The sequence below is a fragment of the Mizuhopecten yessoensis genome, unplaced genomic scaffold (assembly GCF_002113885.1).
Source record: "Mizuhopecten yessoensis strain PY_sf001 unplaced genomic scaffold, ASM211388v2 scaffold3537, whole genome shotgun sequence".
Classification (NCBI taxonomy): Eukaryota; Metazoa; Mollusca; class Bivalvia; order Pectinida; family Pectinidae; genus Mizuhopecten; species Mizuhopecten yessoensis.
Window position 1 is genome coordinate 308,462 of NW_018405094.1, and position 25,393 is coordinate 333,854.

The window sequence follows — 25,393 nt, forward strand, 5'->3', positions numbered from 1 at the left end:
TGCTTTTATTCGTTATATAATAAAAAAAATTAACAAACGTACAAAAGTAATTAAGAAATATTGTACATACATTATACTTTGCATGAGTAAATCGAAGCCAGGAAAATGTAAAATAAACATTGTCGTCAAAATCCAAAAAATCAGCTAACATTTTTTGCATTACATAACCAATGAATGGTGATGTGTTTCATACTGTATACTATTTTTCTGTCGCTTTAGCAGGATCGCCTTTCTTATATAATGGTATCCGTACAAATTGAAGCCACAACTTGTTATTCCATTTTTAACAATGCTAAGACAACTTTAGAGTTTCGACGACGTTATCCCAGATATTAGCTCTTTAACCATTTCTGTCGCGTCAACAGCGGTTCCCCAGCCTAGAGCCACACCATTGGACCCATGGCCATAGTTATGCACAACCTGTAACATTATATATACATTACAAAATATAACAAGGTATCAACTATCAACCTTTGAACTTCTAAATACAAACATTTAACATTTCTGTTTAACCTTTTTGAACATTGTTGACATGAAGATTCAACCACTTACAATAAAATCAATATAAAATACATAAACTTATTTACCCTCAACATTCCGTTTGGTAGTCGTATAGTTTCCTTTTCTAGTCTGATAGGGTTTCTCATTGGCCTCAGACCTACCCAATCTCCTATTATCCGCGCTCCCTATGCAGGTCAGGACAACAAAGTAATGCAAAGATAATAAGTGTGTTCATCAACAAATATGGTAGGCTATGTCACAATAATAAAACAAGAAATATAAATAAGACGGCATTTACGCAAACGGTCACGAGGGAGGACACGATTCATCAAAAAGAAAATTGTGCAATTGTTGTTCAGTTGTTATTAAAGCATATACAATGTATGTTATTGGTTAAATTGCTTTCGACACTGTTTCTTATATGAAGGTGAAAAATGATATGTGTCATTAAATACAAGCCATTATTTTGCCGCTGACGAGATTTCCTGCACAGGATGAAAAAAAAATACCTGCTAAACAGCATGAGGCGACTTACTTGCACTCTTGTAGAGGAGCGGATTAGTTGTGGTCTAAACAATGGAGAAATATTAAAGGTACTTGCGTTACCAGCCGCAGGAGCCGAGCTCTTAATATTTCTGTTTCCTTTTCATATTCAGCTACTTATGTCTCACTTGGAACAAGTACATTTACCGGACCTATTGATCTACCTTGTAACCCTGTGTGACCTTCTTTGAATTCTTCTACCGCAAGTCTCTAGTAGTAGTAAGATTGCATGTGCATGATAGTACTACCAATTACTATCAGTCAGCAAAGTCGATTATAAATCTAAGATGGATTCGCTTAGAATAAAAAGAGACTTCTTTTGTCATAACTATGATGTGTACCTCCTTTGGGAAAGGTTGCCTACCTTTATCGCAGGCCATACTTCGTGGCACCTGTCCAGAATTCCTTGTTTGATAGACTGATCTGGCATCATGGAAGAGTTTTCTCTATCTTTCACTCCCCCGAGCAAAGTATAATCATCGCTGGAAAGACATTATTTGTAGGACGTCATGAAGTCTTGTGCAATATACCCATCATAAGTTGGGTAAACAGGTTTTATCTTACCCGATATATTTATAGCAGTAATATACGTTTAATTGCTTAAAAAATATAGTTCAATATGTGCTAAATTGTTCGCTCAATCAATTAACAAATATATTGAATGTTTGGTTGTTATTGTGCGGGACTGTTTAAGGTATATATACGACCTGTAAGTATGACACCTACTCGGTATCATTGTTTTGAAAATTATCTATAATCAGACGAGACATTTATCGGTGGTGGATATATCGTCAATATTGTTTAATTACAACCACACTGTCGCATTAAAGTTAACAATAAGGCGAAAATCGCAAAAAGTGTCACTGCAGCATATATAATTTTATCATGTAGTAACAAGAATATCAAGCTATCATGAGTAAATATATTAAGGTAAGATAATATGTAGTTTATGATACGCAAGCATGTACTTTGAGACACGCCCACGTTATTTACCTCGGAAGTATATGTGTCATTGTGTCAGTATAGATCCAGTCCTTCACCCAGGGAGCATCCACCTGTACAGTGTGGTATCATTAATAAGGTCAACTATAATCAAAGTTAAACCGTGATGTATTCTACAAGTCTTATTTTTCATCTATCTATTTGGGAATAAATTAAGAATGTAAGCAATAACGACAGATACAAATATACCTCCTTTATCTTTGAGTGCGAGTAATTAAATTCAAATTTATGTGTATATATACATCATATTTCCCTAGTGGTTGCAATTGTATTTTCTTATTTTCTTCATGATATCATATCATCAGACATTAAAGTGCATTATATAAGTCAAAATACTAGATTAACGAAATTAAAAGCAATCGCATGCTGTTATAGAGTAGTAAAACATAATGTATGAGTTTAAAATTGACAGTATGAATATTTGTCAGATCTAAAGTATTTTCTCACTTAAAGTGAAATAATTTATCCTTTCAGAGTAGCAAGTTTCTTACGTACATGTACATGAATTGATCATGTGAATAAATCATACACGTTCATTGTAAAAAGTTGGCAATCACTTTCACGTCGATACAATATACATATTACCTTGACGTATATATTTAGTTTAAACACCTTACCCTTATAACCTGTCCACGCACTGGATATATGAGTTTGTCTCCACAGAGCTGCTGACTGCCCAGTCCGGAACAGTTGACCACTACATCACAATGACCGTACAACTGTAATAAACCACGTAGTGTAATACAAACAGATGTTCACGTGGGTGTATTTATGGATAGAGGATTTGCTTGCTTTTGTGCCCTCTACATGGGGACGCAAAAGCGATCAAAACTAATCTGCTGCACCAATAGATGGGATCTTTTTATTCCTCTCTACGTCTAATAATCTTTTATTTCCTAGCGCCTTGCTTGACAATACCTCACTTTTGGCTTTAATGTTAAGCTCTGTTTCCAGGTCGGGACATACCGAAGTCCTTAGAATTGGTAGTTATTATTACCTCACCTTAACGTTCAGCATTAAGGGGAATGGCAACAACTGGTTCGCCCGTTGTCAGTATACTGTGACCGGGCGGAATGCTGTGCTGAGTTCCTTCGGCATGGCATTTCAGTGAGATAGCACTATAAAGCATGCTTACACTACACATATGAAGGCACGTCCTTAAAAGACCTTAGCTGTTAATAGGACGTTACACAAAATTAAACCAAATCAAATAAAACAAATTAATGAATACGTTTTTGTCGTCAAAAATATGGACTTTTCTCTTTTGCGTCCGATTTTTAAAAAGAAATATTCCATTGGACATCTGTAGACAACATTTCTGTATACAAATAGATATATGATCTATATGCGTACTTCACTTAAACTTCCGATTTTCCTCTTTTCCACCATGCCACCGTTATCTGTGAATCTGAAAAATGTTTATTAACTGATGACTACGCAAAAATTGTTTTAAAAGTCGAAATTGGCTTAACACTTTCTAAATGTAGTGTAAAACTTTTATTAAATGGGACTGGTTTGTTGTCCCGATCGCATTTTCGAGAATGTAGATGTTTACTTACTCTCTATCAAAAGAACAACTATTTAACATGGTTTAGTCTAATACTAATATTGCGTTCGGGCAACGAATTATACAGTTATGTATGTTTTATTTGAACCATTACCACAAACAATATAATATATATTAATACATATTATATATTTACTTACATACTACATGAAAAATCCAGCCTTCATCTCTATGTGCATTTATTGCAATCGTTTTGCTTGAATACTATTCATATAACATGCACATTTTGCGCAAATGTTTTACAGGTTCATTATTATGTTTTTTGACATTATTCACAATCTCTTCATATAACTTACTGTTTCATCAGCCAGGACAGATATTTCCTCATATTAGTGATTATTGTTGTTATCTCATATCCGAATCTGCAACAATAAATTATAACAGTAAACAACTACAACATCATACCTATCATAATAGTCAGGTCATCTTAAGGTGAACCAAAGGCACACGCAGGGGATTGAACTTTTACTATAACACAGTTCTAAGAAAGTATGTTAGGAAGCCGCGCTCTCTGCATATGACCTGAAGTAATTATAAGACACCACGGCAATTTCAACAATCAAGTAAAGAAACAACAATTACATATAGATCAGATCACGCCAAAGCAACAATCACCAGAAAAACTTATGAAAAGAGCGACAGAAAGTATTAAATGAAAATAGGACATACGTGAAAATAATAGTTCAATGCTTTTATACGATCCAGAATGAGGTTACTTATCGGAAACAGGTTTGAAAGGGCTATAATATATCACAGCAGCTTCCTTCAAACATACGAACTCGGCCCGGTAGTGGGATTTACATTTGGTTTTTGAGCCAGTGATTTGGATTTTTACAGACTTTTCTTGAGGATGATACTTAACTTGTGTACGCCACTCCAAATAAATAATAACTGTAAATTACACTAACTGTATTATGAATCAATTCTTGTACATAGCTGTAGATAGGTATGTTACTGAATAAATATCCCATGCTTTATTTACATAAAGCTGCTGTTGACTCCTAGTCGGATGAGTTCGTCTGGCAGCATTTCCCGGTATGAGAACACAATACTGGCATACAACGGCGTCTGTAAAAACACACAACACAAATACAGTATTGTAATTGTAGCTTCCTTTTGCATTATAACTTCGCCAATATTTTGAAAGAAATTTTGAATGCAATGACGATTTACCAGAAACATTAACCAGGAGTGTCACTGAATATCAACCAAATTCTTCAAATGAACAGTAAAGTATACCTTTGTCTTAGTTTTCTTGAACAGGTACCCATGCGATACTATGTGTCCAGTGGTATTTGCTAGGTCGGAGGTTGCCATTTTGGAGTAGGCACTCCAAGACGTCTCACACCATCGCCTGTAAATTGTTAAAGACTATATTTATAAAAGTGTTCGTGCCTTATTTTGACCCTGCTATTTTTTGTTGTTCTGTTGATTAATCGATACTCATAAAACCAACGATTTTGTATATTGCAATCAATTCATTTCATCCTTTTATAATGCTAGAAATATCAAACATCCCTGGATGGGAGAGAAAAAACAAAACAAAACATCATAATTTATGAAAAGTAAGCACATACATGGGCATTGGATAGTGACTTCAATCGTATCTAAAGAGCAATCATGTGCATATTTGCCTGTTTTTACTTGGTAATGGTATGATGATAGGTTAGGGATATTGAATGCTGGTTTGTTTTAGGGACTAAATTGCCTGGGTAGGGCCAGACCTCGGGTCAATTATGATAGCATGATTGTGTTCATCTTTTCACCTTAACAATTGTATACATATGGTGATGGAATGGAGATCTCAACAGTGTCCATGTTATGATTTCGGGTTTAAGTACCCAGGAAGGGTGGAGTCCAAAGTCCAATTCTGATAACAGAACTGTATTCACCTCTTTATGCCCTGCAATTTTATATATGATTATATGGGTAGATTTATCAACTCTATGATCTGACAAAACGTTTATACTCCGTGTTCAATTGGAGACGTTGAAGCACATAGACTCTTTCATATCTATAGCCAGGCATCAGCTAGAGCGTAACCGAATCGATTTGTCGATTCAGCGTCTATTTCATTATTACTTCCTCATACATATATTACCCCTTTGTGTACATACGTATGTCTAGATGAAGATGATAAAGTACATATCATACTTGAAATCGATGAGTCAAAAATAAACTTTAATTAATAGAGCTACATTTGTATATTGCCCTCTATACGATCGATACATACATGTACCAATCAGATTTTAGAAAAATTACAGACACTCCATACACTACGAGTTCAAAGTTAATGTATACTGCGCAGCTCGATCATGTTTAATAATAGTTGTGACGTCTTATGCAGAATGTGTGGTTGGTAGATATTCCTTCTCTTATAACATAAAAATGACAATCAATTCTATGAGATGGGAACGTATAAAGAAGACATATTTAACATATTTAACATTATTAACTCGAACTATATCTTTATGTACTTTTTGGTCATGATGTTAATATGTAAAACAGGAGGTCACCGTTAACGCCTTTGCCAGATTAATAGAATCTCTCGTCCCGAGGGGGACGTGTCTTAAGTCAAACACAAGGCTTTGCCGGGCGTTTGGCATTTAAGAATCTTTCCCGGAGGATTGAGATTCCCAGTCTCACCTCAAGGGTGTGAATGGTTCTTTTTTTCTCACCCTATTCTCCCATTGTGTATCAGACATAATGTGATGTTAACGGTACAGGCTAAATTCATGCGTAACGTGACGTCCTCCCTCCCCCACCCAACCTTGGGTAAGACTAATAAAATATATTACCTGTCGAGGCTTAAGATTCGGTAACGTAATCCAAACTGAGATTTGGAGGATACAAAATCTTAGCCCGAGACTGACTGAGATTAACTGATTTTGCTCAGTTACAGCTAATGTATTTTTTTCGCGCACCTATTAGTCACGCGAAATGTCACGTAAAGGTACCAGACAGATCGTTCGAAAAACAAAAAAAAAACCATGTGGTATGGCGTTTGATATCTTTGTCTGAGGTGCAATAATAATTGAAAATCCCCCTACCTTGAGGTTGTGACAGAGAATATCTCACGCCGGTAAAAGTGTGAATACACATGTCCGGGGTAAGAGAAAGCATTATCTATTATGCATAGAACTATTTCACATAGAATACGTGTATCAATTGTCTATAATGATAATAAATTGATTATAATGCCCTTTATAACTTATATTTTTCAATTACGAATTATTATACGTGCACATATATAATGTGATTATGATTACTTCAGTGTGTCAGAAGGTATCCCGGGGATATTTGTTGTTGTAGGTAAGAAGATTCCTCCAGCTCCAATGCTTGTCGTTTCGTCATAGAACCTGTCAGCAACGACCTTGACCTTTACTCCTGGCAGAACCCTCTGTAAATTGACCGCTGTAGAGAGACCAACAACTCCGGCACCAATCACAATGATGTTTACCATTATGTACGAATAATGTTGTCCTTCCCAGTCAGAATGCCACACTTTCCTTCGTATGATATCAAGTGAAAGTTATATAAAGGTCCGTATCAGCCCGTGTAAATACTGAATCTGATCAACATGTAGCTCTCTTTCGTGTTATCAGTGGGTTAAACTATAAAAGTGTATAGTGAGAGTTTGCAACGGTTTACTCCGACAATTGGCTTCAAATAGTTAACCATTTATTTCTAATGGTCGAGCTCGGTACCTTTCCAATGCGACCTAACACTTCACTAGAGCGGCTATTCAAGAACTGTAAATATTTAGCATTACTTTGGAAGTTTTGAAACGTTCGAAAAAGACTTTCTATGTCACAAAACTTTTTCCGATTGATATACTTTCTATATACAAAAGAGAGCCTTACTGGTCGAAAACAGAAATGAATTGGGACACATGTTTATAATTATAATTTGTGTAGTATTACTTTTCACTTTTATCTATAACAAATCTTTGTTAAAATTTAGGGGTATTAAATTTATATGTATTTTAAAAAAGATGTATCATGCATGTATCTGTTCTGAATTCAACCGAATCAGTTCGGGTTCAGCCTTACAAAAATATACAGATTTAATCATGTATGCCGCAATTAGAAATACCGAACGAATGTTAAAACCTATAAAAATAATACTCTTTCGGATTTAAGCGAAAATAAAATGCAGAACACAACAACAATGAATCAAATAACCACTCGAAAACCATGAAGCGTGTGTTTGGCGTTTTCATATGTTGATTATGACGTTCTCTCTCCATCCCAACTCTCATCCCAAATTCACAAAAGATGTCACAAAAATCATCAAGGAAGCAAATGAACAACAGAAGGAATCAAACATCTACAGGTGAGGTGAATAATTGATTATTGAGTGAACGTACATGATAATAATTGGGTGAACGAACGAACATGATAATAATTGAGTGAACGAACATGATAATAATTGAGGGAACAGACATGATAATAATTGAGTGAACGAACATGATAATAATTGAGTGAACGAATATGATAATAATTGAGTGAACATGATACTAATTGAGTGAACGAACATGATAATAATTGAGTGAACGAACATGATAATAAATGAGTGAACGAACATGATAATAATTGAGTGAACAAACATTATAATTATTGAGTGAACGAACATGATAATAATTAAGTGAACGAACATGATAATAATTGAGTGAACGAACATGATAATAATTGAGTGAACGAACATTATAATTATTGAGTGAACGAACTTGATAATTATTGAGTGAACGAACTTGATAATAATTGAGTGAACGAACATGATAATAAGTGAATGGTGTCGATCGAGGTCCTCACCGTTACGTTACCATTGTACCATTTGAACTTAAGTACAGTGGTTTGCAATAAGTAATTTCGCAAAATGGCCGCCGTGAAATTAAGTGCGCCATAATATGTCAACATTAAAATGTAATAAACATAAACATAAAAATAAAGTTTTACTTACCTTAAAAATTTAGTACTTGTTTATATGTCCCCTAGCTCTTTACACATGACGTATACTGCCCGGCAAGCTTTAATAATGATAATAATACTATATAACATTAGCTATAGCGCCTTATCTAGCTACATGTAACATAAGCCACTCAAAGCGCTTCACAGTACATAGCTATACAATCAAACATGAGATGTCAAGTTTTAGAACGTCAGCCTTATTACTTCCTGGTCTGTATCGAGATTGCTTGAGCTAGAATAAACCACTCTAAAGCGATTAACAGTACATAATTATACAATTGATACAATCAATACAATTAGCATTTATATTAATCAATACAATTTTGAGGAAGTACCAACTAGTCCTATGCCACCTGGCTAATATCTCCCTATGCCTGCATACCTGCGTGTGTGCTGAAGATGTATTGTGAACTGAATTGGAAGGCTGAACCAGACGTCATTTACTACCCGTTTAAAGTCCTCTGCGTTCCGGACTTCGTTTACTCGTCTCTTGAGTCGTATTTTCAGCACTCGCCACACGTTTTCAATTAGATTGAGATCCGGACTTTGTGCTGGCGACGGAAGATTTAAGAATACTCTTTCCTATTTTTTTTAAAATCCAGAGTCAATTTGGAAAATATCTAGCTATAACTGGCCACAAAAGATTATCCAAACGTTTGACTGCTTTACTCCGAACGAACACTTTCTGTTTTTCACCATTAATCATTTTGGTTTCGTCACTAAAATAACAATTTTGACCGGTTGTTTTGCCGGACATTCCACACAATGTTCTGTTGACAGAAACCAACTCTCCTCATACGGTTCCCGGTAATCGGATAATAAATGTATCCTACATGTATCCTACCCGAATGTTGAATCGTGCAGTCAGGTCCCGCAAAATCAGCCGCCGAGTTGTTCCCGATTTGTTGACAATTTTGGTCGCCCACATCGTCTCCAATTTAATGAACTTCCTCGCCTTGCAATTGTGTAATAAGATTTTCCGTACTTGTACACATTTTCAATGTTTTTTCTACCTCTTGTATCAACTCGGGTCTTTTTCCTACCTACCCATGGTTTTGTAGACAACGAACATGTACGAAGGGAAAGAACTCTAATACACTAATGTCACGAGCCTACAGAAATACTTACCCATGTGAATAATGCCCGGAAAACACATGAATAAACGGTACCTACATCGCCCAACAAGATCATAAAACTCAGAGGCGCATATTTATTTTCTAAAATGACGTCAGCCAACGTTTGGGCAACAACCTAAGCTATAATAGATATCCTTGGGTGTGTGAAGGTACGACGTGAACAAGGATATATCATATGTTATATATATGAGTCTATCCACACTAATGAGTACCAGAAGTGTGACATGAGGGAGGAAACTAGAACACTACCATTTAACTTTTTTGTGTGTGAAATAAATACATGTAACATTCTAGTTTCCATCAGTAAATCTTTCGAGATAACTTTTACAAAGTGGTATCAATGAAACGCCTTCAAAGTGATGCTATGCATATTGTTATGGATGTGATGTGGACAAGTTCATGAGCTTATTTTATGCTACAGAAAATAAAAAAGGTGTTATAAAGGGATGTTTTTAAGCAGAATTTGGTTGATTAACTGTTAATTAATATGAAAATTTACAGCATTTGCGGTATTTACAGTTACCTTCGCATTATTGACATCATAGCAAATTGTCTTTTCAAACGTCTACTTCCCAGTATCTTATCAACATTACATTGTATTCAAATTAAATAAGTGTACGTATGTTGCTATGCTCTGTAAGCCAGTTTCCAGTATTGGGCCTGAAAGTATGAATTCCACATTAAATGTTTCAGTTTTTATAATTATAGTTTCTTTTGCATATTTGTAATCCTTTATTACCCTAGAATACAGAAATGACACTGCAAAGATAGTTCAGCTTACGATTTTGCAGATATATATTCCGAAACCTCAGGTGAAGATTTTGATGTTACAACTGTTTATGTGTTTTATTTAACGAATTCCACAGGTCTTACTTAGTCCACGAGTCTGTTTCGTATGCTTGTGACAATAACAGTAAATTGTTTGCTTGCTTCCTAGCTGCCGCCAAAGCATTTGACTGCTTATGGCATAATGGCCTATTTTTTAAACTCGCCAGCATCGGCTTTAAATCAGAGTATATTCATATTATTGCTTCTTTATATGAAAATAGGTTTAGTGCTGTTTTGCACGAAGGCTTCGTTTCTGATTTTTTCAAAGTCTGCCAAGGTACGCGTCAAGGAAGCATTATCTCCCCTTGGTTCTATACACTTTTTATTAATGATTTGTTAAATGATTCGTGCGCTGCAAAGTATTCATTTCTCATTCAAGACGTTAATGTAACTTATCCAACACAAGCTGACGATATTACGTTGTTATCGCTTTGTAAACGTGGTCTGGACAATCTCAAGGATATCTGCTACACTTACAGCTGTCAATGGAGATTCAAATACAACGCGTCTAAGTCTGTTGTGATTGTCTTTAATTAAGGTAAAAATGCTTTCTCAAAGACGATGCGGAGCTGGTCTCTCGGCAATAAAGTTGTCTCAGAGGCTGTTGGGACAAAACACGTCGGCATCTTCTTAAACAAATTCAAACCTGGCTGTCCAGATATCAATGTGATTGTTAACAAGCTACGTAGTCAATGTTTTGCCCCACTCCATTGTAACCTTTTCGGTACTGAGATCAATCCAATGACAGGTGCAAAGTTATAGAAGCCTATTTGGTTTTCTCTAACAGAAACTGATTTGTCTCGTATTGAAACTGTACATCACTTATGTGCAAAGCTCATTCAAAGTTTTCCCCGTCGCACACGATCAGATTTCGCTCTCAGTATGTTAGGCCTTACCTCAGTACACCTCGAGGCTGAGTTAGCCAAACTTTTTTTGCTGCTTTATGTAGACTAGATGCACGATTTACTGTAAAGAGATTTTTTATGTTTCGTCTTTTTCACACATATTTTAGATTTTTTCAAGGTGGAAAAGGTTTTGTTTCAGATGGTGGGAAAATCTTTCATAAATATGAATTACATGATGTATTGTTGGCCTTCTTACAAAATGGATTGTTTCCTCCTAAACAATCATGGAAACGTCTAACGAAGGGTGTTCTAATTCGTAATTACACTTATGAGTGGAGACTTTCCTAGATTTTAGGTATTTGCAATATGATATCTGTCCTTCGACTATTTGGTCTTTATCTAAACGTTTTCCTTACTTTTGTAGAACATGCGCTAATGTTGCAAAGCTCTGGATTATTTCTCAAGATTGTGAATTAGCATGTGCACACTGCCATGTGCTTGTAGCCGATGCAGTTGCACATTGTATCTTGGACTGCTCTGGCGAAGAAGTGTTAGCTTTACGCGATAACATCTTCTCCAAAATTGTCAACGACTATCCTGTTCATGCTTACGTTGCTCTGGACCAGGCGAGTCGGGACATTCAAATAGCAACGTTTATTGGCTCTCCTCCTAATCTTTTTCAAGATCTTTTTGGAGAAGACGACGATCTTTTCTTCTCTTTTGTACGAGACTGTTGCAATTTTGCAAAAAGCCTCTGCTCTTACCTTCCAATAATACATGTGTTCCTGTAAATAACTTTTTTGTATTATACTGGTTAAAGGCTATGCAATCGTTAAATGTAAGTTTGCATCATTCAATCAGCTTATTTTTCAGTCATTATACATTATTTTGTAACTGTATTACTTTTCTTATATCTATTGTGTATTTAAAATATGTATTTCATATAACTCTTCATGTTTTGAGGAATAAAGATATGAATGAATGAATGAACAGTTTTCAAATTATTCAGATGCACATTTAAGGTCACAATGAACTTCACTATATTTCAACCCAAATTGCATTTTTTTATTGTTAAAAAAACATTTTCTCTTTTGTAGCGTCATAGGACAATGAAAGTGTAACTGCAACGTTAAAGATCAACATCAACTTTGACACTGGCTGTACCAAATATATTTACAGCCTAACATTATTGAAATTAAGAAATTAAGTTTATGAGACTTCTAAAGCAGAATAAAGAGTGTCAATGTCATTTACTTTTGTAATAACCTCATAAACACCATAAAGTTTTATGTATAAAGTTTATAAAATCTAAGCATTGTAGTGCTTTTAGTTGGCATTCAGAGCCAATATGAATGCCAGCTGGAAATGACAAATTCCATGAAGAGCGCGCTTTATGTTGAATTTGCCATTTCCAGTTGGCATTCACATTGGCTATGAATCACAACTGGAAGCAGTTAAATACTTATTTTTACCATCTTAGAGTATTTTAATCTCAAAGAAAAATTTTATTTGTCGTTTGAAGTTCGTTTTTTGGTTCAAATATAGTGTATGTACTGTGCATGATTCTTCAATGAATAAAACAGCTTCCAGGGAGGGCAAGTGGTATCCTAACGTTACCATCATGGCGTCATAATGATGATGACCTCAACAAACAGGCGATGGCATTCATAGCTTATAAAGTTCTACCAGTTGTAGTAATTGGAGTACAACTTCATATCCCTTTAACTATTTACAGCTTTGTCATAAAGTAATAAACAAAATGAAACTTATATAAAGCCTTCCCCAAATAATTGTACTTTCAAATGGTGTTACGGACGTAATTATTGACTTAAACTATTCATTGGGGAAGTCAAGAAAAATATCCCAAACAAGTATTTAACTTTTACCAGTGTCAAAATTTAATCAACATAATTTGAACATGAGGCATCTATGCAATTTTATTTAGATCACGTTAAGCAAGAGATCGAGCAAAGAAATTGAGAATTTCAACTTCATTCAGGAAATCAACAGATGTCAATCATCACGACCATTACAGCGTTTTATTCTGTAGCAACGTAACTTCTTGCAGTATTGTGTGTATAATCGCTAAGTTAGTTTTACTGATTATTCCTGCAATTCCCTTTATTTTTCAATTCATTTGATATATGCATTAACAACATCCACCATCAAGCACCATGGATGTCACTTTGGACAATGACAAGATAAAATCTGCATCAAACGTCACATCCATTACAGTAGACCTACGAATAATCTCTAACGATAGTACACATGTCGAACCTCACGTTTAAAAATCTGTAGGTCTCTATAATTTATGATTATCAGCTGTGAAACGTTTCTTCGTATATGCATTGCGTAAATAATAAGCAATATCCACGATCAATATGCATGGATGTCACTATGGACAATGTATGACCAGAACGAATGTGTTTCCAACATCACATCCATGATAATGACCGTTATGTGAACAGCACTTTGGCGGGATATCGGTGCGCTATGTTTTGTTTTCTGAAAGATGTTTCCGATCCAGTTGCTTTTCCAATCATTACTTACATGTATGAATGTAACATTGTTTGGATGTCATTCAAATGTATATGTAATGGATGTGATCAGCGTTATGTACGTGATAAACTCCCCATCTTATTGACGGACAATCACTTACCTCAACTCACCATCCATGTTGACGACGTACACTGACTGCATATGTGTACTTTCGTTTTCTGGGTCGATCTAAAATTGAAACGTGTATCGGAAACGGAACGAAACCGGACTATTTCCTCACACACGACACTATTTCGTTATGGGCGTGATGAGCGTTATGTTGACGGAATCGGTTATTATTTCACTTGACTGGTAGAGTCGGTTAGTTTTCACTAATGAATCAAATTTTTAACACTGACTAATCTGAAATTATATAAAATAAAAATAAAAATAATACACATCCTGCAAATGTTAAATTCAACAGCATAATATTCAGACGCCACATAAAAGTACATTTTTTTGGCGGAATGGCACACATCCAATGATCATATATCACAAATTGTGACGAATTTAAAAACAAATTAAAGTCATAGTATACAAATGACATGTATTTTCCTCAAATTGGGTCAACTGAGCAAATTAAAATTGGCCCACAAGTAAATGTTTTCTTTATTTGTTTGACGCTATCACTTCCATGTCACTAAAGCTGTTAATAATAATTAACATTTTCTTCACTGTAACCAACATAAAATAAAAATACAGCAGTGATCAGGTCATTTTTTTTTTTTAATTTCTTCATTATATCTACAATAAAATAAAAATCCTTTCAACAGTTGATACAGGTTGATTTTCAAGGAAAAAGGTTTTTTTTCAATGTACCCCTTCTGGTACTCATTAGTGTGGATAGACTCATATATATTTACCAACCATCCTGGTTATTTTTTTTACTCACCTGAACTAACATGCGAATAATATACGTATATTCTTCGAGTCTGCCAAAATTCCCTCAACTTGCCATAGCATGAACCGTCTCCGTGCTGTGACAAGACCTTTTGATGATGAGCCTTACCCTCTCAACAATGTATTAGTATCGACGTCGTAGATAGTGGATTCGCAACCTTTCCTTTCTCAAACAAACAGTCCAACTGTACATTTTTATTGTACGAGTCCTCTTGTCCGTGCCTCAGATTATCTTATACTACATGAATACTCACTATTGGTCAGCGTCTTCTATTGCCGGTGAATAACATACGACAGCGAAACGTCCCGTGTGTGCCAGAAAAAAAATGAGGGGCTCTATAGATGGTAATTTAATAGGGGAGTAATGAAAGGACATAAATGAAATGGAACAGTTGTTTATACGAAAGCAATATATTTACATATATATATTATAGATAAACCAGCAGGAAGTGCTTAGATACACTCGGATCTAATTTCTCTTTCTCTCCTGTTATTGTCAAATATTGTGCATATTCGGTAAGAAACATGAATGAGTTTTTAGGACATTATAGAAATACTTGTGTCTGAAGCGTTATATTGAACTTAGCATCTATCTGTTTCCCTCTTTCTTTCTTTAATATATGTTTTTAGTAAAATTTATAAAGTATGAGAGATTCAAACAGATATCAAGAAAAAAAGAAATAGGAATAAAATGCTTTCTAGTAAAAGTACACTTGTAGCATATAACAAATCTAAAAAAAAAAAAGTCTGAAAATATCGTCTACATTGGTTGAAAACCCGTTCGTCCATTTTACAGCAAAATGAAAATGTTTTGCTATGAACTTGATTGTTTGTTTGGTATTCCCTTTATGGTTTATTCCCAACTATACTACGCCATCTGAGGTTTAGAGAAGGGGGGCAAACACAAGCAAAATCGTGTTTAAGACACCAATCATTTAAACTTCATTTTGCACTTGTCTGAGCGCCAAAATTAGTTCCTCGACGTCAGAAAACTTGATGTTTACACTTATGTAACAGTAACAGGCCACTGAATCCTCACAGTCTTCAGTCTTGTCTGGTCAGCAATTATTGTCAAACTTGAAAACCGCAACCTCTGTCTTCTCATTATATCTTTCTTACATTTATACACATTTTCTAAGATACTCCTTGCAAACTCTTTGCTGCTACCAAAACAACAGAGAGCATCTATGCGAATTCTTTGCGTTTACTTCAAAACACTCTATGAAATTCATGTTTGCTAACCGTTTGCCAGATCTTTTTCTATTTACGGTTTGTTTGTGCCAGATTTATGGGAAAGCATTTAATAAGGGATAACATATACAAGTAATAATTGTAGATTTGTATTTTTTTTACTACATTTTGAGAACATGTTTTATCTTGTCGGGGGGAAAAGGCTAACTATGCTGGTTGATTAGGGAGCATTTTGACTAGGTGCTTTTACTCACTGCATGTATCCTAAGAGGAGACTAATGTTAGAACCCTCTGCAGAATTGGAGATTTGCTTTTGTGCCCAAAACTTGGAGAAACAAAAGGGATCAAAATGAATCTGCTGCACCAATTGCAATATTTGGGATATTTATATTTTTTTCTACTTCTAGCTACCCTTTATTTCCTAGTGCCTTGCTTGGCAACACTTCACTTGTGGCTTTAATGTTGAACGTTCGCCCAGGTGAGGAAGGCAGTGGGTTCTGTTCCAAGGCCGGGCCATACCAAACTCCGTAAGAATTAGTAGTTGTTATTCACTGCTTATCGTTCAGCATTTAGGGTAAGGGCAACTAGTGCATGTTTTTTTCAGTGATGTATCACTATAAAGTCGGCATCAGATCCGCGCTATCACAAGGAGGCAATTACACCATACATAACCTATCTCCAGCACACATACACACATCCAATGCATGCACAACACACGTGGAGACACGTACTTAAATTACCTTAGCTATTAATATGAGTACATTAATCAAAATAAAACCAAAGCAAACGAAACATAGAAATATAAATTTGTGTATGTTGTTCAGAAATCCTCACATAAATATAACCATAAATGTAAAACAGAAACCGAAATTAGGAAATGTTATTACGTCAATTCTTCAAAAATTCATCAGACCCATTTTACGTAACAGAAAGAAGAAATGCTGATGTGTTTCATGCTGCACAATATTTTATTTTTTTCAGCTGGATTTCCTTCCTTATACAATACTATCAATACAAACAGATAAAACGACTTTTCATAAATTTTTGAACAATACTATTAACGCTTCAGAGTTTCGACGATGTCATTCCAGATATAAGCTCTTTAACCATTTCTGTCGCTTCAACAGCGGTTCCCCAGCTAAGAGCCACACCATCGGACCCATGACCATAATTATGTACAACCTGAAATAGCAAAACAAATAAATAAACAAAACGAAATAGAATACAGAACACAACGAATGATTTCCAATATCTTTTGTTTGAACTACCAATAAACATTTTCAATGTATCTTTTATCTAATTCTGGGGATATTATACTGTATAAATTACACCAGACAGCTTTGTCGTGTAAAAACGAGGATTTAATAACTTAAAGCATTACACATTACACGTAAATACATTATCAGATATGTACCTTCAATATTCCGTCTGGCAGCCGCACAATCTCCTTCTCCAGTCTGATAGGGTCTCGCATGGGTCTTAGACCTACCCAGTCTCCTATAACCCTCGCTCCCTGTATCGGACAGAACAATAATGAAATACATACAGAACGGACAAGTCGATGAACAACAGTGATGGTCTTTAAACGCTTGCCTTACCTTTTATTGATGTGAAAAATAGTGTAAGCTTATGTTAAAATTGTAAGTCATTTTGTCGTAGTACGCATCACTTACATTTTACTTGAAAATATGGACCGGCGTAAAAGTTTGAAGTCACTTACCTGGTTCATCTACAGATAAGATAAAAATTGAGTATTCAAAATGTATCTGGTCTATCAATCAATTAATGTTCCAGTGATTTGTATTTTTGATAAATTGACATATCGGTATTACTTTTGAAATTGTATGGCCTTATTGTACTATTTGAAGACTAATGATAATAGTATTGTATAATGCTGTACCACTAATAATGATAAAAGAAGACAGCGAGATTGATTTAAAGGTCATTGCGGATTTACGTAACAACAGAAGTAACTATTTTTGGTAGGAAACCTTGAATACATACTGACCATATATATACCAGAGGTTAAGTAAGTCTATCTTTAATGCAGGCCATACATCGAGACATCTGTCAAGGATTCCTTGTTTGACGGAAGGGTCTGGCGTCATGGAATAGTTATCTTTATCCTTAATTCCGCCAAGCACAGTAAAGTCATCGCTGTAAAGAATCAATTTATAGAACGTTATGTACGCTAGTATTGGCCGGCCACAGTACGAAGGGTATACAGTTTACAAAAAAACATTTCCAACACCGTTTCAAAGGTTGATTGATAGTAAGAAAGATACAGTTGAGGGATCAATCAACATTACACAAAGTGCAATGTGCGAAATCATTAAGTATTTCATGTTATCTAATTCCAAAGATGCACTGTCGTATTGAATTTTATCATAAATGGTAAACAGTTTTTATCGTTTAGAACTGACGTATCGAGAAGATTCTGAAGCTACCATGAACTGGTTTAAGCTAATGTATTATTTCAAAACTGTTTAAAACAGAAAATATGCTTTGATAACGCGCCTCCTCGAGACTTGAGAAATGCCGGATTGATTTACCTTGGTAGAATGTATGTACTTGTGTCAGTAAAGACCCAGTCCTTAACCCAGGGGGCCTCGACCTGTACAGAACAATGGTATTAGTCAATTATCATCCAAACAAAGTCTTGTGGTGTGATACTAGTCACGTGATGCAGGTATCTAATCTTACAACCAATTTGTTACATAAGAAATAGATGACATATATTATTGTACCTCCTCCACATAACACCTTGTATCGTCAAATTATTAGATTATATGAATCAAATAATTACAAAATGAACAATGACGTACAATAATTGAATATGAAAATAAGTCATTTGTTCTTTATTTGAAATGTTGACAAACACTTTCATGTCAGCCGGCCGCCGTAACATTATTTTGCAAAACACAAATACGGATGTCAACACCAATTTCGGCACAATAAATGACGTCGGCATCATGTTACGTTGAAATGTACATAAGGTTTCTACAACCTACCCTGATGACCTGTCCATTTAGCGGGTATATAATCTTGTCTCCACAAAGCTGCTGACTGCCCAGTCCGGAACAGTTGACCACTATGTCACACTGACCGTATAACTGTAATTAAACAACTTGGTTTAGTAGGAACAGATAAAGGGATTAGCTCCCTTTCATAATCATTTTATGATGACAGTTCATCATTCAAACGTACTTATAAAAAAATCAAAGGGATCGGAAAAAAATTTCTGGCAACTAACTAAACCTTCTTTTGACAATACAGGAAGGAGACAGAATAGGGAGTGAGGTAAGAGGTGGACGAAGTATATAAGGGGAGAACTGTTATAATGTCCAATGGACATTTGTTCGGAATGAAAGATTTGCACCTTTCCACATGGACATGTGGTAAACGGAAACTCCCGAACGTTATAATGTATTTAAACAATCAAAAATTGATTTGATAATTTGTTCGATCTTATCATATGTAGAAAATATTTAATTATACAAATAAATATTTCGTGTATAAGCATACTTCACTTAAGCTTTCTATTGTCCTTTTCTCCACCTTGCCACCATTATCTGTGAATCTGAAAAATTTAAGTATGCACATGTATATCAATAACTGACCAATAACAGCAATGCTTTGAAAGTTAGAAATAACATGCTATTCTCAATACTGTATAGCATTTTAATTTGAACGGGAGTAAATTTCGCGACTTTATTGATGGATCACATTTTTATGATCAAGATACATATACCGGTACTCCTTTCACAATCTTTCAAAAAGACAAGACAATGCAACGAATATATATTTTGTAAATAGAAATGCAGCTTTTGTCGAATTGTATACGCTAAAATGAAGTGAAGCCAGAAATAGATATAATTATTTACAATTGATATCGTCTCTTAATGCTTTGTGTTATTATAACACTGACCCTCGCTGGCAGATGATAGTTCTATATGCTTAATTCGAAATAAATATTATTTCAAATAACAAGCCATTCGAATTGATATGTTTCGCGTGTGTCCTGCTTTGACCATCAATGCACATGGTAAGTTTGGTTGGTCTAGCGCTCATAGTTTCTAAGAAACTAGCTTAAATGCAAAACGTAATGTTGATGGAGATGCTGACAAAGTCAATGGATCATGAAAGGTAGGCCGCATCCAGCATTTGATTCATGGGTTAGGATGTACAATGTACTACCTAAGATGCATATATGGTCCAAGTTTGGTTGGTTTAGCACTTATACTTTCAGTGAAACTAACTTAAACGCAAAAACTTAAGTTGACACCGCCGTCGTTGCCGCCATCACCGTAAAATGCAACACATTAGTCTCGCTTCCGCTATTTCGTGGCGGCGAAACAAAAATGATAATAAACTTACACACTAAACATCTACGTATTTTAATCACTGACGACTGCTAGGTGTCGTTTAATAAAGTTTTCCCTATTAATACTGCTTTAACTTTGGAAAACCCCAGCTTGTACCCCTATGTGCACCATTGTTTGACGCATGCAGAATTACTTTATAATTCTTAAATTTGAATACTGTTTATGAACGTATTTACACTAGTCAGTATAACAGTGAAAAACATATTTCCGATCTTATTTAGTAACGATTGATAAAAACTTACTGTTTCATGAGCCAGAACAGATACTTCCTCATGTTTGTGATAATAGTTGTTACCTCGTATCCGAATCTGCAATGATAAATGATTATAGAAAAAACTACATCATGTCTATCAAATTATTTAGAAAATATGTCAAACATGCCAACTCGCCAACAGTTAAGTTACATAAGGTAATCCGTCTAATATCCCTTTCTATATTTGTTTGTGGTTTTACGTTTTGTTACAACACTTAGATCATATGACGACGGTTGTCAATTGAAATACACTGAAATGATAGCTAAGATTGGAGGAACACGACTAAGGTTACATGATATCTAGTGTAAGCATATAGGTCGTATGACGACAGGTATGAAAGAGATCGCCTTGGTACGGCGGCTGGTTTCAAGTGAGACGACATGCAAACGTAGACACAGAAAACGATCACAAAAATGTATTATCATGAGAAAAGCACCAGGTGTGATTAAAATAAATAGTGTAGATTCTTATAAATACGTTACATGACAATCAATATAGTAGATGTTATGTTTGTTATTTGTGTTCTATTAATATTTTTAAAACCTCCACTATATCAGACTTAACATATAGGTTTAATATCTTCACGGATATGTTCACACACGTTTCGGGAACTTACGAGACGAAATGCTCAATGATATGAGCAAATTTTTACACTGCAAGTTTTACAATTTTTCTATTTAGTTGTAGAAGATTATTTTGACGTCTCTTTTAATTAAGGAGTATTATATTACGCACATCTCCTGTTTTGTCGCAACAGTAGTTAAGGCCGATGACCAAACAGAGAACACACACGAGAGTTCCATGTTACTGGCGCTTATATATGATCAGGGGTCGAGTTACTTTTCGAAATATTCAACTCCACATAATGTTTTCTCTATCACACAAATCATGGCAGTGGTACAGTATTTACATGTGGGTGTAAACCATTCTTTTGGATATTAATCTGCACTATTTCTACCCTAACCTGACGATGATGATTATTTTAGTCGTATTTGTCAGCATTTATAGTTTTGTAAATGTCATGGCATTGATTATTTTATTTATCTTTAACTAATTAAAGAAATGTATGAATGAGTTGTGTGTTTATTTACCGAAATTTGCTGTTGACTCCTAGCCTGGTAAGTTCGTCTGGCAGCATTTTTCTGTAGGAGTACACCATACTGGCATACAAGGGTGTCTGTCGAAACGTAAATCAGAAATGAGAAATTGCAATTAAAGCTTTTTATAAAATTGTTATATCGCTAATTTTACCAAAAATGTCGGAATACAATGACGCTACACCCCGATCAAATATTAAAAATGTTGCTTTGTATATGAATCTATACCTTTTCCTCAGTTTTGACAAACTTGTATCCATGTGATACTGTATGTCCAGTGGTACTGGCGAGGTCTGAGGTTGCCAACTGGGAGTATACATTCCAAGACTTCTCGCACCATCGTCTGGAAGATTATTTATTAAGTGAATAATTGTTTTATGGAGTAATTGACTGTTCGCCATAAAGCACTATATCCTATTGGGTATAAAACAAATTCAAAATATTCGTGTTTCAGAATAAGTAACATATTTAAAAGAGGCCATGGCAGGTCGCCTGCGTATCAGTGGTCGGTTATATGCTATCTAATTGTCTGATTATACTTTTAAAAATAGCAATGAAGTCAAATTTGTACCAGCCTTTCAGATTCCGCTAAATATTTTATGTGAAAGACATTTAGGCATTGAACTGCTTTCAGTATGCCGTATCCCTCCTTGTTGCTCAGAAGACGGTGTTTTTACATATTTGACCCCTTTGATCTTGAAAATGATAAATGGTAAATAATAACAAGAAATACGACAAAAGAATCAAGTACGTCAATTCAGAAAAAAAATTACATTTTATTGGGCAGCATGACTATTTCGTTGTTTCTTACGTCATTGTTTACGTCACTTGTAAGATAGTGCTTTATCAACTACATACTATACTTTGTACAACGTATCAGTGGCATGGAAAAAACAACATTATCACGGGTTGTCAGTAATACTCGAAAAAGGATGATAAGGACTTGGTTATAGATTTTCTCATTTATGTATGGTATTTTTGTCTAAAAAAATGCCTGATCGCGCCAGGTAACGTTATGAACCGGAAAAGGTATCCAATTAAAAGTGTTTCTCTTAGGAAATGTGTCCGTCATAAGCAAATGATTAGAAAATAATGAAACAAGATTCTCAAGTCAGTCAGTATAAAATCGACTTTTTGTGATTGGTGAGATATATAAGGTAGAAGTATAATATTATAAACAGTTTATCGCACTATGTTTTCAGGATTTGTCCAGAGAATTGTTTTTGAACGGTCACACGTTGATAAAAACTCACGGTGGCCTCTTGATTTGATCCGTGTGCTAGTGATGCAGATAGTGACATATAAATATATATATATATAAAGACGACATTTCAATTTTATGTTCATCAATAGCCGGTTATTAGTACATGAACATGCACATATATATATGTATATAAATAATAAGATTGTGGTTACTTTAGTGTATCAACAGGTATCCCAGGGATGGCTTTTGCTGTAGGGAGGAATATTCCTCCAGCTCCAATGCTTGTCGTTTTGTCATAGAACCTGTCAGCAACGACCTTAACCTTTACCCCTGGCAGAACCCTTTGGATATTAACCGCTGTAGAGAGGCCTACCACTCCGGCACCAATCACTATGATGTTCACCATTATCCACGAACCAAGGAGAGTCAAGGAGTCTCACTTGCCTTCGTAGGATATGTCGTTAAAATGTCATGTTATTATCAGCATAAACCGCGTTATGTTGATATTTGATAACGATAATAACGTAATGTGTAGGATCTGCTGTCCGCTATCAGCGCGTGACGTTTCATTCGGAATACATGTGTCTGCACTGTACGGGATATAATATAACTTTAACATATTTATGCATATTAAAGAAGCAATCTAATTTACCGGCAAAAATGCCTATATTCAGTTACACATAACATTTCCTATTCTACTACAGTCAACCATACAAAACAGATAAGTCTTGAATAAGCGTGATTTTGTATTGTATTTTATGGCAATCAAATTGATATTTTTCGAGGAGATATAACGCTCCTGAATTTCATAATTTTGATATCATATGTTTTCATACTATCTCATATGATTAGCTATCTTTGGACGATTTGATGACATCTGGGCCGCTACAAAAAAAATGAAATGAAATAAATCAGCTCGCTGAAGTTTACAGATCGACCTATTTTGAAATGGATTCTGAAACTCCAAAGTATCGAGATAAATAGATTCGGAAATTTTATAACAATTCTTATAAACAATATTATAACGCTGGCTCAACTTGTTGCTCGAACAAGTTATTATCTAACCTCTTTACTACTTTTATAAGTACTATTATTATAGTGTGTACTGCTGAAGTGGAATTATTGGAATGTGAATTCTAGATCAATCAAAACTTTTGATCAATCCTTAAAATTCTCTCCTTAAAAACGATTTTTTAATCAGAACAGAATTTTCAATCAGAACATTTGACCATACACTATATATATCTTAAAGCAAACCTGCATTTAACATCTAGAATCTGATATCACTGTTCTGAATCTGTTTCTACTGTTATAATACAATGTACAAATACAGATGGTATAAATTCAGAAAATTTCAACTAAATATCATAAAAATACATTCATTGCAAGATGTAACTATAAATCAATAGTTTTTCCAGTCAGGTGGTAGTTAGCGGTCGAAGACTAGGTACGCTTCATTACTTTATACTATAAATAAACAATTCGTCGAGGACACGAAACAATGTAGATTCTAATTAAACCTTTAAATGACAGCTTAATTAAGCAGGGAAATATTACGTTTGTTTGTATTTTAAAATGTCCAATACGCCAGACTTAACATATACATTTAATATAAGTATAAGGATGCGTAGTCATCTCAGATAGATATGTTCACACTGGTTTCGCGAATTTGTGGGACGAATGATGTGACATAAATTATACACTTCAGTTAAGACTTTGCACTTGTCAATTCAATGTGTAGAAGAACAATAGTTTGACCGTCATTTACTAACGGGATTAACCTCCCCTTTTGTTTCAGCAGTACTTTAAACCAATTTGGATTTCTAACTTTTCTCGAAGGACGAAACCGCTGCATAGCGCAGTGTATTCATTTCGGCAACCTGTATATATTACCAGATTTTATATGCGCCATCACATGCGTGTTTTCCGTTCATCATACAAGATGGTAGGCTCCGCTGGTGGTAATTCGGATGGCCACAATTATTTCTTTTGAGTAGTAGCATGGTTCATAATATACACACTTTAACTATTGTCAATTCGAAATCAACCCATTCTCTTTTAATTACTGAAATCCATGTGGAATTGAAGGGTTCTACGCACCTCTCTCTTTTTTCAACAGTTGTTATGACCCATTTCGAACTGTACCACTTTTACCCCAAGCATTACCGATGAGTCCCGGAAAAACAGCTGTATGATGCAGTGTATTCATTGTTATAAGTACAATCCCATGTGTTTTGTCCTGAACTCATCCTTAATCTGACGGTGACCTATAAAAACATACATGTTGCAACAGCAAGTTTATATGTCGCTCGGCACAACTTTTACTTAACCTCATTCATTGATAACGGTTGACATTGTGATTTGCGATGGTCTGTTTAATGGTAAAAACGTAACTGTTTGATAAATTACGTTTTAAAGTGAATGTTTATAAA

The 25,393-nt window shown here is 35.0% G+C and overlaps 2 protein-coding genes across 5 annotated transcripts; both read right to left on the bottom strand.

The window, feature by feature from the left end:
- LOC110447619 (D-aspartate oxidase-like) lies at nucleotides 1-14,112 on the bottom strand. Of its 4 annotated transcripts, XM_021493425.1 has the most exons (13): nucleotides 14,052-14,112; nucleotides 8,576-8,642; nucleotides 6,883-7,122; nucleotides 4,853-4,967; nucleotides 4,596-4,681; nucleotides 3,910-3,975; nucleotides 3,400-3,454; nucleotides 2,664-2,765; nucleotides 2,038-2,099; nucleotides 1,409-1,526; nucleotides 1,037-1,070; nucleotides 588-686; nucleotides 328-420 (listed from the first exon to the last, which is right to left on the bottom strand). In XM_021493425.1, exons 3-13 carry the CDS (start codon nucleotides 7,074-7,076, stop codon nucleotides 410-412), a joined length of 942 nt encoding a protein of 313 aa, XP_021349100.1. In that variant the 5' UTR covers nucleotides 7,077-7,122; nucleotides 8,576-8,642; nucleotides 14,052-14,112; the 3' UTR covers nucleotides 328-409. The 4 variants fall into 4 exon arrangements, with proteins under 4 accessions (XP_021349098.1, XP_021349099.1, XP_021349101.1 ...); XM_021493423.1 differs by lacking the exon at nucleotides 1,037-1,070 and having other exon boundaries at nucleotides 1-420; XM_021493424.1 differs by lacking the exons at nucleotides 1,037-1,070; nucleotides 14,052-14,112 and adding an exon at nucleotides 8,966-11,445 and having other exon boundaries at nucleotides 1-420.
- A 2,872-nt stretch (nucleotides 14,113-16,984) lies between these two features.
- Nucleotides 16,985-23,404, bottom strand: LOC110447624 (D-aspartate oxidase-like). Its single transcript, XM_021493459.1, has 10 exons — nucleotides 23,174-23,404; nucleotides 21,986-22,100; nucleotides 21,752-21,837; nucleotides 20,649-20,714; nucleotides 19,547-19,601; nucleotides 19,033-19,134; nucleotides 18,574-18,635; nucleotides 18,061-18,178; nucleotides 17,436-17,534; nucleotides 16,985-17,203 (listed from the first exon to the last, which is right to left on the bottom strand). Exons 1-10 carry the CDS (start codon nucleotides 23,365-23,367, stop codon nucleotides 17,087-17,089), a joined length of 1,014 nt encoding a protein of 337 aa, XP_021349134.1. The 5' UTR covers nucleotides 23,368-23,404; the 3' UTR covers nucleotides 16,985-17,086.
- Nucleotides 23,405-25,393: the final 1,989 nt, after the last annotated feature.